This window comes from Podarcis muralis, chromosome 12 (genome assembly GCF_964188315.1).
Source record: "Podarcis muralis chromosome 12, rPodMur119.hap1.1, whole genome shotgun sequence".
NCBI classification, from domain to species: domain Eukaryota; kingdom Metazoa; phylum Chordata; class Lepidosauria; order Squamata; family Lacertidae; genus Podarcis; species Podarcis muralis.
The window spans coordinates 58,580,652-58,595,758 of NC_135666.1; the positions used below are offsets into that span (position 1 = coordinate 58,580,652).

General features: G+C 38.6%; 1 protein-coding gene across 1 annotated transcript in view; it reads left to right on the forward strand.

Annotated features, from left to right (window-relative positions):
• CDK13 (cyclin dependent kinase 13) overlaps nucleotides 1-15,107 on the forward strand; it is a 37,860-nt gene that overhangs the window by 14,656 nt on the left and 8,097 nt on the right. The window contains exons 4-10 of the mRNA XM_028749819.2: nucleotides 1,330-1,469; nucleotides 2,557-2,727; nucleotides 6,369-6,558; nucleotides 10,908-10,964; nucleotides 12,511-12,612; nucleotides 12,707-12,784; nucleotides 14,179-14,295. Of these exons, the coding sequence (XP_028605652.2) occupies nucleotides 1,330-1,469; nucleotides 2,557-2,727; nucleotides 6,369-6,558; nucleotides 10,908-10,964; nucleotides 12,511-12,612; nucleotides 12,707-12,784; nucleotides 14,179-14,295 (855 nt within the window). The remainder of the gene's footprint in view (nucleotides 1-1,329; nucleotides 1,470-2,556; nucleotides 2,728-6,368; nucleotides 6,559-10,907; nucleotides 10,965-12,510; nucleotides 12,613-12,706; nucleotides 12,785-14,178; nucleotides 14,296-15,107) is intronic.

A 15,107-nucleotide genomic window follows, 5' to 3' on the forward strand; every position in this document is an offset into this window, starting at 1 on the left:
AACACAGCTAATGGAACAGCCTTCTTTCATTTCTACCAGTTGTGTGCTGCCATTTCATTATACCAATATAACAAAGCTTTGTCACCATTTTGCACCTAGATCTATAGGCAGAAATATATGCCTTAAACATATATTTAATCTTCAGTATGCCTCATCACACCCATATCATAAGTGTTTCGAGTGGCTTGCTGAAATAACAGATTATAGCATGCTGTTTTCTTCATCCAGTAAATTTATTATAGTGTCTGATTTCTGAGTAACAAGGAGTGTGAAATACATGCAGGTCCTGCTTACCTGAACACAGTGCATTCCCTGGAAATCGTTTGTTGGGCAGGTATTTGCATAACAAGTCCACTTGCATAACAAGTTCCACTGATTCCTATGTGAACATCTCTAATGTCTTTTCCCCTCTGCTGCCATGGTTTCTTCTTAAAATGGCTGCAACCAACTAGCAAAAGAGAGGCAAAGGAAGAAAAGCTGATTTGTCCCATCTCCCCTGCTCCCTGATTTGTCCAAACTCTACCCCCCCCCCCTCTCCATGGTTTCTGCCTGAAAATGGCAGCTGCTGACCAGGAAAGCATGAACAAGTAAGGAAGTAGGCAAACTGGCTGTTTGGATATCTGAATGAGCTGTGTGTGTAGTGAGGTTTGGGCACAATTCTTTGTATTTGGACAAGTAAATTTGAGGATAACAAGCAGATGGATAGCAGTACCTGGATGTAGGAATAAAGAGTGAAATAGCTGAAATAGGTAATGAAACAATTTAACAGTCATATTGGGATTTAAAACACCCACCCACACCTGCATTTCACTGGTACAGGTTGAGATCATGTATCCTTTCATTTCTCTATTTTTCTACGGAAAGAAAGATATTGCATCCTGAGTTTCTTTTTAGTTTTCCCAGAAAACAGATGATCCTTGTTTTGTGTTAGAATGTTTTTGAAAATCTGCTCAGTATCAGCAGTAAATGCAAACCAACACCCCCAGAGATGCATGGAACAGTCATAGGGGTTTAAAAGAAATTGCAAATGACAGTTGTGGTTAATGGCAGCATTTGTTTAGACTGAAAATAAATGCTGAAGTCATAGTATGCACAAAAGAGCAAATACTCTAAGGAGAATTTTTATTAATATTTTCTTTTTTATAATTATTATTATACATATTACTTATGGAAATGGCTCAAAGTGACTTATAAACATAACAGAAATACTAAAACTGATTACAATAAACACAATCAGTAAAATCTTTTTTAAAAAACCAAAAACGCATCTATACAATATTATTATATAGATATGGAAATGCATTCAAATTGCATTTTACTGTCTGCTAGGATATGTGGACCACGCCATGGTGAAACAAAGCAAAAAGAAATTGACTGGGGGAAACGCTGTGTTGATAAATTTGATATCATTGGCATTATTGGAGAAGGAACTTACGGGCAAGTTTACAAAGCAAGAGATAAAGATACAGGTAAGCTTTCAAAATCAATTCACATAGAAATAGCTGACTTTGAGTGTGATCACCACAGCATGTTTTGTGTCTTTTGTCAAGTTCCTGAGCATATATTGTGCAATAATTCTCCACAGCTGCAAGACAGTACTTGAGATGATTGTTTGTTTAGGCTACAAGCCCTTAAGGAAAGTTCAAGAAGCTGTGACTCTTCACACTTCTTCCAGTGTGCGGATTAGTCCATGGATATAGTAAAATGTGTGGAATTGAGCATGTGCACCATCAGACTGTGGCACCCTAGTGCAAATATTCAATGCAGAAGTATTGAATGGGGAAAGGGTCAGTTATGAACTTCAAGTGCTTATTGAGACAGAGGAGGAATAGAAAGTTGGGTAAATAATACTAGTGCTGAAATAAAGATGTGACATCCAGCTGTATCCAAATGTTCTCTGAAGGGTTGGGGAACAGTCCAGCGCAGCTGGGGTTGGTGGGACAAAGGGATGAATAGAAGTCTTATTATGTGAGGTGACGTTCCCACACAAACATTGAGTGTCTCCCAATCTCTGATATTTGTGGAATAAATGTATTGCTACCTTGCTGTGGAGTTGCAAAATGCTGGAGTTGATGGACCACATGTGATCTGGAGGTGAAATTTGAATTTACACCATAGTGTTTGCACAGACCTTTCATTCTAAGCTTTTGTAATGGGCCTTTTGCTCCATAGCCACAAACAGGTTCTTCTGACTGCTGGATCAACTTAAGTGGGCAAAATGAAATGGTTTTTGAAATAGGATTTGGGGGATCACATCCATACAGAAAAGCATACGCGGAACATCTTCACTGAGTGATCCCTTGCATAGTGGTTTGCAGCAGAGATTGCTGTCATGCATGTCAAAAGGAAATGAGAAAGTGACATTGTGGTAGTAGAAGCAGTTTTAACTTGTTTTATTTGCATACTGAATCTGCTTAAATATACTCATTTTCTATGCAGTAAATTTCTGTTTCAGTTTTATAAGATACCTGATAGTCTCACATTATACAAACAGCCACAGGAAATTCTGAATTGAATGCAATTACATCATTATAGAATAAAAACATTATTTTGTAGGGGAAATGGTGGCACTGAAGAAGGTACGGTTGGATAATGAGAAGGAAGGCTTTCCAATTACAGCTATTCGAGAAATTAAGATTCTTCGACAACTTACTCACCAAAGCATAATCAACATGAAGGAAATAGTAACAGATAAGGAAGATGCTTTGGACTTTAAGAAAGACAAAGGTATGTAGACTACTGTTGTGTTAACAGTCCTGATTTGAATGCACCTCATTTGAGAGTAGCATGAGCATTTATTGAGCTGTAATGTAACTCGCACACTTCTTCATATGTATACATGGTTTCTTTTGAAGAGACATGCTATAAGCCTTTGCCCACATTAATATGAGCAAGATAATAGCATCCTATATACTATTCAGTTTTTCTCATTGAATTGGCATTTTTAAAATATATGCCTTGCTAAAATATATTTATCCCCCTTTTCTGAGCTGTAAAGATTTCTAGGAAAGTGAATACCCACAAATACAACAAAATCACAAGTAATGCAATTACTATAGTATAGGATTGCCATATTTCAAAAAGGAGAAACCCTGATAGTTGTTGCGATTTTTCGGTTGACTTCTCTAAGATCCAGGACAAAGCACTGCCTCTTGGAAAAAACCCCCAGAAGTCAATTCTGCCCTTGAAATCCCAGACATATGGCAGCCCTATATAATAACTTCTGGGACTGCGGCAAAACAAAATCCCAGCACTAAACAAAAATCACCAAGGGCATTTTTTTTAAGGGGTGTAGAAACTTTTCTCACTTAAGTAATCCCCCATGTTAACCCACTAGAGCTTTCCCTTCCCACGCCACACAACTCCGAAGCTCCCTTTTCACCTTCCCAATGCCATTTTTAAGCCACTTCTTTCTTCTGTTCTGCAGGCCCACTTTGCACCAGCTTTGCACCTTCACTCCCATATTCATGGCTCCTCCTCCTTGTACACCATCCACCCCATGGTAACTTCTTGCATATTCACACACATTGGAACTACTAAGCCCTCTTTGCACCTTCCACCCAATTAGGAAGCCACTTCCTCCTATTCCGCAGCCACTTTAGTAGCCCTGTTTTCACCTCCACCCTCATTCCCACTTCCCTCCTTTTTTATAACCTCCATTTCTGTACCTCCCCTTCCCTCCCATTCTGTGCTCCACTGCCAATTTGCTTTCCTCTTGGGAAAATACCATTAGAACAGCTTTCTCCAACCTGGTGCCCTTCAGATGTTTTGGACTACACTTCCTGTCATCTCTGACCATTTTCCCTGCTGGCTGGGGTTGATAGGAAGTGTAGTCCAGACCACACGGAGGACACATGGTTAGAGAAGGCTGTATTAGAGGATTAGCAAGTAGGGTCAACCTTTTAGCCAAGTTGTGATCTGAACTCACTCAGATCATTACTTTGGTTCCTCTTTTGTTTTAAAAAGCTATTCTTGTGTCTAGTAAATCTTTGAAATGGTTCCTTGTTTGATTGTCATTTTGGAAGTTAGAGGGATGTTGAGAAATTTTCTGAGAATTTTCCTTAAGCATGTGGCTAGAACTTGGCTGTGTCAGTTCTTTGGCATTCAATCCTCTGTCTGCAGTGCACTTGCTCTTTGCTCAAGGCACTCTAGTCTATCTCAGTTAGGGTGGCATGTGGAAGACAGATGGTTGCAGTGGAGAGTTGCACTAGGTAAATTTGATCTTCTCTTAATCTTTGACTTTGTGATTTGGCCTGAAAAGTTTCAATGGCTTTTAATGGTCTGGGCTGTGGTAAGAGGGTTTCTGTATCCACCCCCTCTTGTGCAGATAATGGTTAGGTAAAGTAGGCTAAGTGGAAACACTTTATTTTGTTTATGTAACAATTAGTTTGTTCAGGTTGGGAAAATATGTAGTACTTGAGCTTTTTTTTAATGAAAGATTTGTCAAAATGGTAAAAAGCTGCTTCAGAAACACGATCTAGAAAGCATTGAAGAGATAATGACTTAAAAAAGTATGGATTCAAGTTAGTCTAATCAGTTTGCAGTCATGTGAAACCCTAAGGCTAAAGGCAAAGGTTACCATATCCTGCAGATTTGTTCTTGAAAGGATTTACAGTCTTTGTCCTGTGAATCAAATGTAGTCTTCATGAACTTTTTTGTTTGTTTGAGTGCTAGCAAGCCGATATTAGTGCAAGCCTGAAGCTTGGAAGGTTTTACTGACAGCAGTCATGCAGCTATCAGAGGAGGCTTCACTGCAGAGTTCCCTCTCTGTTCTCATTGTACATGAGTTGCTTTACTTGGCTCTCTCAGAACTAATGGGAAGTCTGTTAGGGATTGGAGAATTCAGTGTAACTGACTCATCATTAAGAGGCATTTCTTCAGCTTTTATTCTGTAGAACTGTGAATATAAGTGACTGGAGTTAGATGAAGTACAGTAATCATGAAATGGCTTCATCTTTTATTTTAGCAGTTGGATAACCTTAAGCAGTGAGTTCATGAGGTTATATACACGCTGTTAAATAGTTGTGGAAGCATATCAAACGTATATTGAGATTCTTGAGGAAAAACATCTTTCAGTAAAGGTTTTTGGGATTTATATTCAGTTTAACTCCGTATGTTTTTATTGGTTGGATCTTGATTCGTTTTACAATGGAAAAAAAGAATAATAATATAATAATAATAATAATTTATTATTTATACCCCGCCCATCTGGCTGAGTTTCCCCAGCCACTCTGGGCGGCTCCCAATCAGTGTTAAAAACAGTACAGCATTACATATTAAAAACTTCCCTGAACAGGGCTGCCTTAAGATGTCTTCTGAATATCAGGTAATTATTTGTCTCTTTGACATCTAATGGGAGGGCGTTCCACAGGGCGGGCGCCACTACCGAGAAGGCCCTCTGTCTGGTTCCCTGTAGCCTCACTTCTCGCAATGAGGGAACCGCCAGAAGGCCCTCGGCGCTGGATCTCAGTGTCCGGGCTGAATGATGGGGGTGGAGACGCTCCTTCAGGTATACATTTGAATGTTAGCTGACTTGCCATAATACTAGACCTTGGAGTGTTTTTGCAGTTTCCCATTGCATTTCCAGCAAGATGGAAAGTTTCATATAAAGATACAACACAATATCTAGGACCATAGGAAACTGCCTTATAGAGAGACCATTGACTCAACTACCTCAGTATTGTCTACACTGACTGGCAGAATTTTCCAGTATCTCGGGGAGATTTTATCTTGCCACATCGCTGATGGAGCCCTCAGTATGGCTTATAATATGGCCTTTTTGAAATAGAAGATAGCTTAGCATTGTGGAAAAAGACCTGTATGAGCTTTTGCATATGTGATGAGGAGATAAAAACCTCTTCTTTAGAACTAGCCAGTTTTCTATGATGGGTGAACCTGGAGAACTGTGATTTATTCTAACAATTTTTGTGTGTGAAAACAAATCAGGATATCAAACCGTAGGTCCCTTGGAAATGGGTACAGGAGTTTAGATGGGACCAGACTCAAAATGTAGAATTTTGTTGTGAGTGTCATTCTAACATCCATGCCTGTAATCTCCATTATCAAAGCAGATAATAGTTTTGTATACAATATATCTTTGCAATTTCTCTCCTCCAACTCCCATGAAAATAGGTGGAGAGGTAAAGATTGGTATTCCAACTTGAAATGTAGAATAGTGTCCTGAATAGGTTTGAAAAATCTCTCCCTCTCCAGAAATATGTTTAAGAAAGATATGCTTAGTTATGTTACAGCATTTTGGCAACATATGTCAAAGTAGCGAACTGAACAAATCTCATTTTAGTGCATGGAATCAACAGTTGTCTTCAAAAATTAAACTAAATATGAAAACAATTTAAATTTTCCCGCAGGTGCTTTTTACCTTGTGTTTGAATATATGGATCATGACCTGATGGGGCTCCTAGAATCTGGCTTGGTTCATTTTGATGAGAGTCATATTAAATCATTCATGAGGCAGTTGATGGAAGGCTTGGATTATTGTCACAAGAAGAATTTTTTGCACAGAGATATTAAATGCTCCAACATCTTACTAAACAACAGGTATTCATTCAGTTTTGTATACACAGATATTAGAAATGCAAAAATTTCTTGATAAATCATAACTTGCATTAACACAGGTTGATAAAGAGCTTGCTATTATTCTGATGATGAATAGGCTGATGACAGTCGTCCACCAAAGTTTATGTCATAATAAATGTGTTTGTCTTCAAGGTAGAATAATAGAATAATAGAGTTGTAAGGGACCCCAAGGGACATCAGGTTCAACCCCCCCTGTAGTGCAAGATTTGCAACTAAAACATCCCTGACAGATGGTGCTTCAAGACTTTTATTTTTACTAATACCTAGCCACTGTGATCCACGCGACGGTCACCTCCAGACTGGATTATTGTAACTTGCTCTACGTGGGGCTGCCCTTGAGACTGACCCAGAAACTCCAGCGGGTGCAGAATGCCGCGGCGAGACTCCTTACGGGGTCTTCGCTGCGAGATCACATTCATCCAGCACTATACCAGCTGCACTGGCTCCCGGTGGAGTACAGGATTAGGTTTAAGGTGCTGGTTTTAACCTTTAAAGCCCTATACGGCCTAGGACCCTCATACCTACGGGATCGCCTCTCCTGGTATGCCCCACAGAGGAACTTACGGTCTGCAAATAAAAACATCCTGAAGGTCCCAGGCCACAGAGAGGTTAGGCTGGCCTCAACTAGAGCCAGAGCTTTTTTGGCTGCGGCTCCAACCTGGTGGAATGCCCTGTCACAAGAGACTAGGGCCCTGCAGGACCTGACATCTTTCCGCAGGGCCTGCAAGACAGAGTTGTTCCACCAGGCCTTTGGTCAGGGCGCAGCCTGACTCTCTCCTCTGGCAACCTGCACAGAATTTTGCTTAACGGTTGCCATTAATTTGATTTTAATTAATTTTTATAATGAAATGTTTTAGAATGTTGGATTATTTGATTGTTTGATTACTTGATTGTTGTTAGCCGCCCTGAGCCCGGCTTCGGCTGGGGAGGGCGGGATATAAATAAAATTTATTATTATTTATTATTATTATTATGGCTTATGCTGCAATTGGATTTTATTTGCACTGGCGATACACTTCTCTTTAAAGCTGTTGAGAGCTACTTCAGACACTACAATACACACTTTCTCCAAAGACACCTAACAACAAACAATTCAGTCTAGACTCAGGTTATTATAAGAAACGTTGTTGCATTTTAATAGCACTTTTTATTGTATGAACTTCATAGTTTAATCCATATAGTTTAATCCACATTTAGTATGCCCTTTTTGGCCGCTACTAAAAACATACTTGTTTAGACAAGCCTACCTAAATGTTTAGAAAGTTAATCTGAGTTTTAGTCTATTGTTACTTTATTTTTTTGAAAATGTTAACTTCTTGTTCTTATTGATAATTTGATTGTTTTTATCTTTTTGGTAAAGCACTTTGAGGTTGGTTTGTTTTTTTTACAGTCAAACAGTGTATAAATTTTATGAAATAAATAAATGCAACTGCTTATCTTGTTAGAATACTCACAGGTATCAGGCTTATATAAAGACTGAATCATTGGTTCACCTGGAAAGGCTTGCCGCTCAAGTCTGTAAGAAAATAGGCTTCTAATTTGGAGAGCTAAAGTTCCTTAAAAGCAAATATAAAATTACAAAATACCTAAAAGCAGAATCTTCCAAAGGCTTATTATTCCTTTGACTTCACTTTATACATGCCCTAATAATGGCAAAACAATTTCATTGGATGCCAATACTTAATAATGCATCAGGAAATTTTACAAACAAATGTACAATGGCAAGGAAATCAATATACTAAAAATAAACTGAAAATATTGATGGAGCCCTTTACTCACTGTATAGTTGCCATCAAGTCAACTATTCCCCAATTAATCTCCCCTGACTAATACATTTTACTGTTGCAGTATTACGTATTGGCAGATTACGTATTGTCTTGCCATGTTCGGGCATTTTAAATTGTATTGGGTATATAAAAATGAAATTATTATAAGACTAGGAAGTCTTGGCAGGATTATGTTCTTAGGTATTTTGTAATTATCATTAGCTGTAAGGCATTTCAAATGAGCTGGTTCGTCTTTAAGCTTGAGTTTCTGCAGAATGGATCTGGAAAGACAGTAGGACAGGCAGTGGTGGATAAACTTTTTTTGGCAGATGAATATTTTAGTAGTAAGTTGGATAGATACCTTTGGGTATTCAAACAAGATACATAGCTATATGGATTAAACCTGGGGCAATGAAGCTGATGTGGAATATTTACTTTCCCTTTTCCGCTGGCCAAATTAACTGGTTGACCAATTGCCTGGCATCACAATGCTATCAGGCGATTATCTTCAGGACTTCAAAGCATCAAACAGGTCTTGGAAAGAGTCTTTAATGGTGCTGGTGGGAGGTAACCTCAAACCTTCTTTCTGCAGGGATTCGCTGTGGGATCAAATTTCCCATGGGGAAACTGGAACTGTCTGGTGTTGGGCAAGTGGGTATGATTTGGGGGAAACAGACTTGTGGACTAAATGGGGACTTGTGCTGGGCCAAACTGGACCTGCAGGCTGGAGGTTACCCACTCCTGGATTAAAGCAGTGAGCTATACATGCAGTGGTTGCTTAGATATTTCTCTTCCTTACTCCCTCAAGTCAATTAATTCAAAGAGTTTTACAGTTGTTTCCTCATCTATATAGTGAATTCCGTGTACAATATGGTTGTTGGGAACAAATAGTGATATTGCCTTGGTGCCATCCATGAATGAATGAATGAATGAATGAATGAATGAATGAAACTTTATTTGCATCAGCCACCGGCCATAGCAACAAAAAGCATTGCGATATACACAGAACAAAATAAAAGTCAGTTATATAAAACACGGTTTAGGGTTCTGAATCATCAGTCAAATAGTGGACCTTATTCTGATTGCCCCAGCTAGAAACCTTGCAACCTTTGCAGTCATCTGCGCCTCTTGATCTGCCAGGAGAAACAACACTGTGGCAGTGGTTGTGCGACCCAGAATGGCCAATAAAAGAAGCCATCTGTGCAGGCTTCCCAGCTGCAGGCATCTTCAAGACCACGTGAAGCAGGAAATGTGGACCTGACCGCACTGGCTGCCAATTAGCTTCCAGGCCCAATTCAGAGTGTGGGTTTTGACCTATAAAGCCTTTAATGGCTTAGGACCGCAATACCCAAAGGACCGTCTCTCCCCATATAAACCATCCTGGACTCTTTGTTCATTATCTAAGGCCCTTCTTCACGAGCTGCCTCCATGTGAGATCCAGAGAGTGGCAACACGAGAATGGCCTTTTCTGTAGTGGCTCCCCATTTGTGGAATGCTCTATGTGCACAATACCTGACATGCTATCAGTCCACTACAGTAATAGAGGCATGTTTCTGCATGTGCACAATCTTAAGCATTGGAATGCAGAATAGTGGAACTACAGTGGTACCTCGGGTTACAGACGCTTCAGGTAGACTTCAGTTAGACTTGGCTAACCCAGAAATAGTACCCCGGGTTAAGAACTTTGCTTCAGGATGAGAACAGAAATCGTGTGGTGGCAGCAGCAGGAGGCCCCGTTAGCTAAAGTGGTACCTCAGGTTAAGAATAGTTTCAGGTTAAGGACGGGCCTCCAGAACGAATTAAGTTCTTAACCCGAGGTACCACTGTATGTTCTCTTGTTCACACAAAGCACCATTTCTGCACATAATGGGATATGCCCATAGAGCTAGGTCAGTGGGTCTTCTGTGTATGCAAAGTTTATTTTTATTTAGGAAAGTTTTATAGCTTAATTTTTAAAACATCTCTTAAGTGGTAGGTATGTACATAAAATAATATAAATCTCACTGCATGTGAAGTGGAGGGGGCAGGAACAGGACCCACTGTTTACAAGACCCCAGAGAGTTGCTGTTGCAATTGGTAAGGAAGTAAAGGTGGCTTACTTGGGGTTTATCTCTATTACTGCTGCACTGTTGTTCTGTAATTTTTTGTTTCTATTACATCATTTACCTGTATTATATATTGCTTTAATTATACAGTATACCACTTTGGGTATTCAACTTTGAAAGTGGTATGTAAACAACCCACCATGTTATAAAACTTAAAATGACCCATCTGAGGGTCTTGCTGTCATAACATGAAAGTTATTTCATAATATTAATAATATTGTATGGAAAACTACCAACTTAGCCATTTAGAACTTTAAGTAGGTTCTTTAAGTATTTCTATCTATTGTGATACATACGCTAAGTTTTAGTTCATAAGCATTAAGATTTGCTACAAATTCTTTTTTTCATGCAGGGATTTATATTTTTTTCTGATTTCATTTCCTCACACCCTTTGTTTAGATATTTAAAAATTGCGTAAAATCTTTATTCTTTCCACTAGAGGGCAGATCAAGCTTGCAGATTTTGGGCTTGCTCGGCTGTATAGCTCTGAGGAGAGGTAAGTCTAACACTAAGTCCAAAGCTACATGTCAGTTCTTCTTGACAGTGTTTTGAGAAATTCCTCATAAGCAAATTTTAAAAGCCAGGTGAAACGTTTCAAAAAGTTTGGTAATAAAAGTAGCAGAAAATAGTTATAGGGTTGAAATGTGTCCTCTTTTTCCAGGACACGTCCTCTTTTTTACGTGTAGAGTCCTAATAGCGAACCATAGATAAAAGTTGGCAAACATGTTCTCTTTTTTGCTCTTCAAAATATGGCAGCCCTAGTTATTTTCCATGGCTTTAACCCATTTTGCTTATTTCTGTGGTTTTATATCATTTGAATTAATGACTCTTGAATTAAATTCTTGAGCTTTTTAATAGTTTTTATAACAAACACCTCAGTTTGTTAGTTTAGGTCTGATTTGCTCTGTATACCTTTTTTAAACGGATATACTTATGTTTGGAATATATATTATATTATTCCACTCGTATTTAAATTACATCACACAATTATGTTACTTATTGTTAATTTTGGCTTGTTTAAAATATACTTTTCAGAATACCACTTCAAGAGAAAAATAAAATGCAAATTATATATGCCTATTTAATCTAAATAGAGAGAGTTGTTCCATAATGCTGTTTACTGATTCTCAAGCCTGTACCTGTATTAGTTCAGTGGCCTTAACTTCATGACCATAGTAAAGCCTCACCTGTGCTGCAACCATTTAGACCAGGCTTCCTCAACCTTGGCCCTCCAGATGTTTTGAGACTACAGTTCCCATCATCCCTGACCACTGGTCCTGCTAGCTAGGGATCATGGGAGTTGTAGGCCAAAAACACCTGGAGGGCAGAGGTTGAGGAAGCATGATTTAGACTGCAGGTGGGGTGGGGTGCTCATGCAATTGTATGACAAACAGCCCTGCAGCAGTGTGCACAACACAGTGTTTGAGTGAAGGGTGCCAGCTAAATCTTTTTAACAGACTTAGTTCTTATGAATGTTTTGTGAAGACCTATTCTGTGAGCCCCCTATACTACCCTGAAGTGGAATATTTAGATACAGATACATAACTACTGCCTCTGTGAGAATTGGGCCTATGCTTTTAAAATTGCTTTCTTCAAATAAGTAGCAAGAGCATAAGGGATCTTACTAAGAAATCTCCATTTTCTGTAGACATATAGTATTTATAGGTATAAAATGGAGTTCTTAAACTGGTGCTGGATGCTTATAAAGTCCATTCAGAGCCAGTGAACTTCAAAATGTTTTGGTTTCGAGCCAGTTCAAGATAGGTTTCCTTCTGTGTTTTGAATTGCTTGGGAATTGAGCCTTGTATAGTTCGTAACTGAACTGAGAAGATAATAAAATAATTGTGGTTATTTTGAGGCAGACAAATAGTGAAAGGAAAGCTGTGATTCTAGTGATGAGCACATTGTTTTTTAAGGTGTTTTTTTTCTGCTTCTGAGTGGGATCAGGAGAACTGTGAGATGTTTTATCCCCCACCCCAGTATTTTGAGTTACTCATAGTAATTCATTTTTTGAGAAAATTCAAATTTGTTTTCTTTTCCAGTCGACCATATACCAACAAAGTTATCACTTTATGGTACCGTCCTCCTGAACTTTTATTGGGAGAAGAACGATACACACCTGCCATTGATGTCTGGAGCTGCGGGTAAGGCTTTTAATAGGAGCAGAATATTTTGCAACGACAAAGTTGTTAAAATGGTATTGATGAAAAAGTTCTGTCTGTTTCTCCTCTCCTCCAGATGTATCCTGGGTGAACTTTTTACTAAAAAGCCAATATTTCAAGCAAATCAGGAACTTGCTCAGCTGGAGCTGATAAGGTCAGTTGTCATTTATAATGTTGGGTCTGTAACAGTCCCTCAGAAGCCCACAGTGAAATGTGCAGCTTGGTGTTGTTTAAAATAGTGAAATTGAAGTCCTTTCACAGGAAGGGAGGACTGACTTTTTTCCCTTACACAGGCTGATGCATACTTAGGAAGAAGTAACATTGATTTTTCCTTCTCATGTCCTTTTTTTTTTTTTTTTTTTTTTTTGCTGCATCTTCTGTGTTAATTAGCTATTTGTTGGTGGCAGCAACAATTAGCCTTTGCTGCATTTTGAATAGTGAAATGAATTATTATCCACAGAACACCTTATGTTAGGCCTTCCTAGAGTCCCCAAGTCAGAGGAGTTCTCAATCTTGACTTCTAATACTACGAAATATGGAAGAACATTGATCTCTCTCTGTAAGAGGGCAATTTTCTTTTTCCTCTTGATACAGTACTCATAAAATAAAAGCTGTGCTCCAAAGAATGAGCCACTAGATGTCACTAGAGCATGTTCCAAAAGTGAGGGATGAAATAATGTTTTGTTGTTGTTGTTTTATCTAGCTTAAAATAGCTGCTTGTCTCTTTTGTTGAACATTGAGAATAGATTTGATTCATTTCATTAACATGATGATGAAGACCTGAACCACCTTCAGTGTGATAACTTGCAATAGTCATCACACTTGGGCTTCCCAGAGGCATCAGTTTGGCCAACTGCAAGAACAGTTGGACTAGGTGGGCCACTGGCTCCTCTTATGTTAGCAGATCTCGTAGTACTAAAACTGGGCAAGAATAGTACTAAAACTTGAGATGATTTAGGTTATTATAAAATTTCCCTTTTCCTTCTGTGCTGTAGAAGAATGAGCCTATCACTCATTATGTTTACCTTCTGTTACATCAGAATATATTGGGCATAGCACAGATCAGTCTGTGTTCAAGTATTTCTTCTTGTACCTTGATCCTAAGCACGCATACCCTTGAACGAAACCTCACTGACTTGCCTAGTGGGAAAATATGTAGGAAGAGAACAGCTCCTCTGTTTATCTTTTAAAATGCAATAGCTTGATGTAAAGTCAGTGAGTAACCAGAGTTGCCATTTCACCAGTTTCCAACTTGGATAACTTAACTGTACAGTTAACATTAGCTAATAATAACCAGTGTTTTGAGTTTCATCAAGTCTCTTCTCCACATCACCTTAATAGGCCTAAAACCAAATGGTCTCTTTGTCATGGGATATTCTTATCTGCCAAGTTCATTATCTTTGTATTTCTCTTCAGTTGCTTTATTTAAGTTTATAAGGTTCCAGGCTCAGGGAAATAGTCATCACATTCTCATTTTGATTCAGTATTTTTTACTCGTACCTTTTAACCTTAATATCTACATGCATTCATTCAATGTTTTTCATACAGCCGCATATGTGGGAGTCCTTGTCCTGCAGTATGGCCTGATGTGATAAAGCTGGCATATTTCAACACCATGAAACCAAAGAAGCAGTATCGTAGAAGACTAAGAGAAGAATTTGCTTTGTAAGGAATGAGCTACTAATTCTGTTTTTTTCCTTCATTGATTTTGTTGAGTCAGAATTTGGCTTCTGTTTTGTCAAGCTATTAAAACTGTGCTCTTAATATTCCCTTGATGCATCTGCAATTGGTACAGTTCATAATAACGTTAATGCTGGTCTGTTCTTTTTCATGGTTTCTACCCTCCAGTATATGGAGTATGTGCCTGTGCAGATCCATCAATCTATATATCCATTAACTCTAGCCAGGAAGCTGGTAATTGTGCCCGTTTCCTCAAGGGGAGATTTTTAAAAATTATGTGCATGCTTTTAAAACTTATGAAAGGATTCTTAAAATTTCATTTTATTCAGTTACTTTGGAACTCCCTATAACTTCCAAAGCAAGGATATTATAGATAGAAAGACTTTTCCATTCAGCTGGCTTCAATTTTGAACTGTTCTTTTAGTTACTGTGTGTCAGCTGAATGGATAAGCCAACAGGGCTATCCAGCTTTTCCATGCTGACACAGCAGACATAGGTGAGGTATGGCAAGCACATAGAATGCTACAGGTGGGCTCCATTGGCACGCTGCTTAAAATGGTCCTAACATATTAAGAAAATTAGGCAAAAACATTTATCCCCAACATCTAGTTTATATTGCGGAAAACAATCATGAGAACCCTCACATGCTATCTAAGGCTTATTCATTTTTTCTAGTGGTCCCACTTCTTTGCAATCTCCATGTTTGGAAATGTGACACCTGTTTTAATACCTTCCTCTCCTGATGCTGTTGAAGACACAGGAATTCTTTTTGTAAACCGCTTTGATGTTTATGAAAT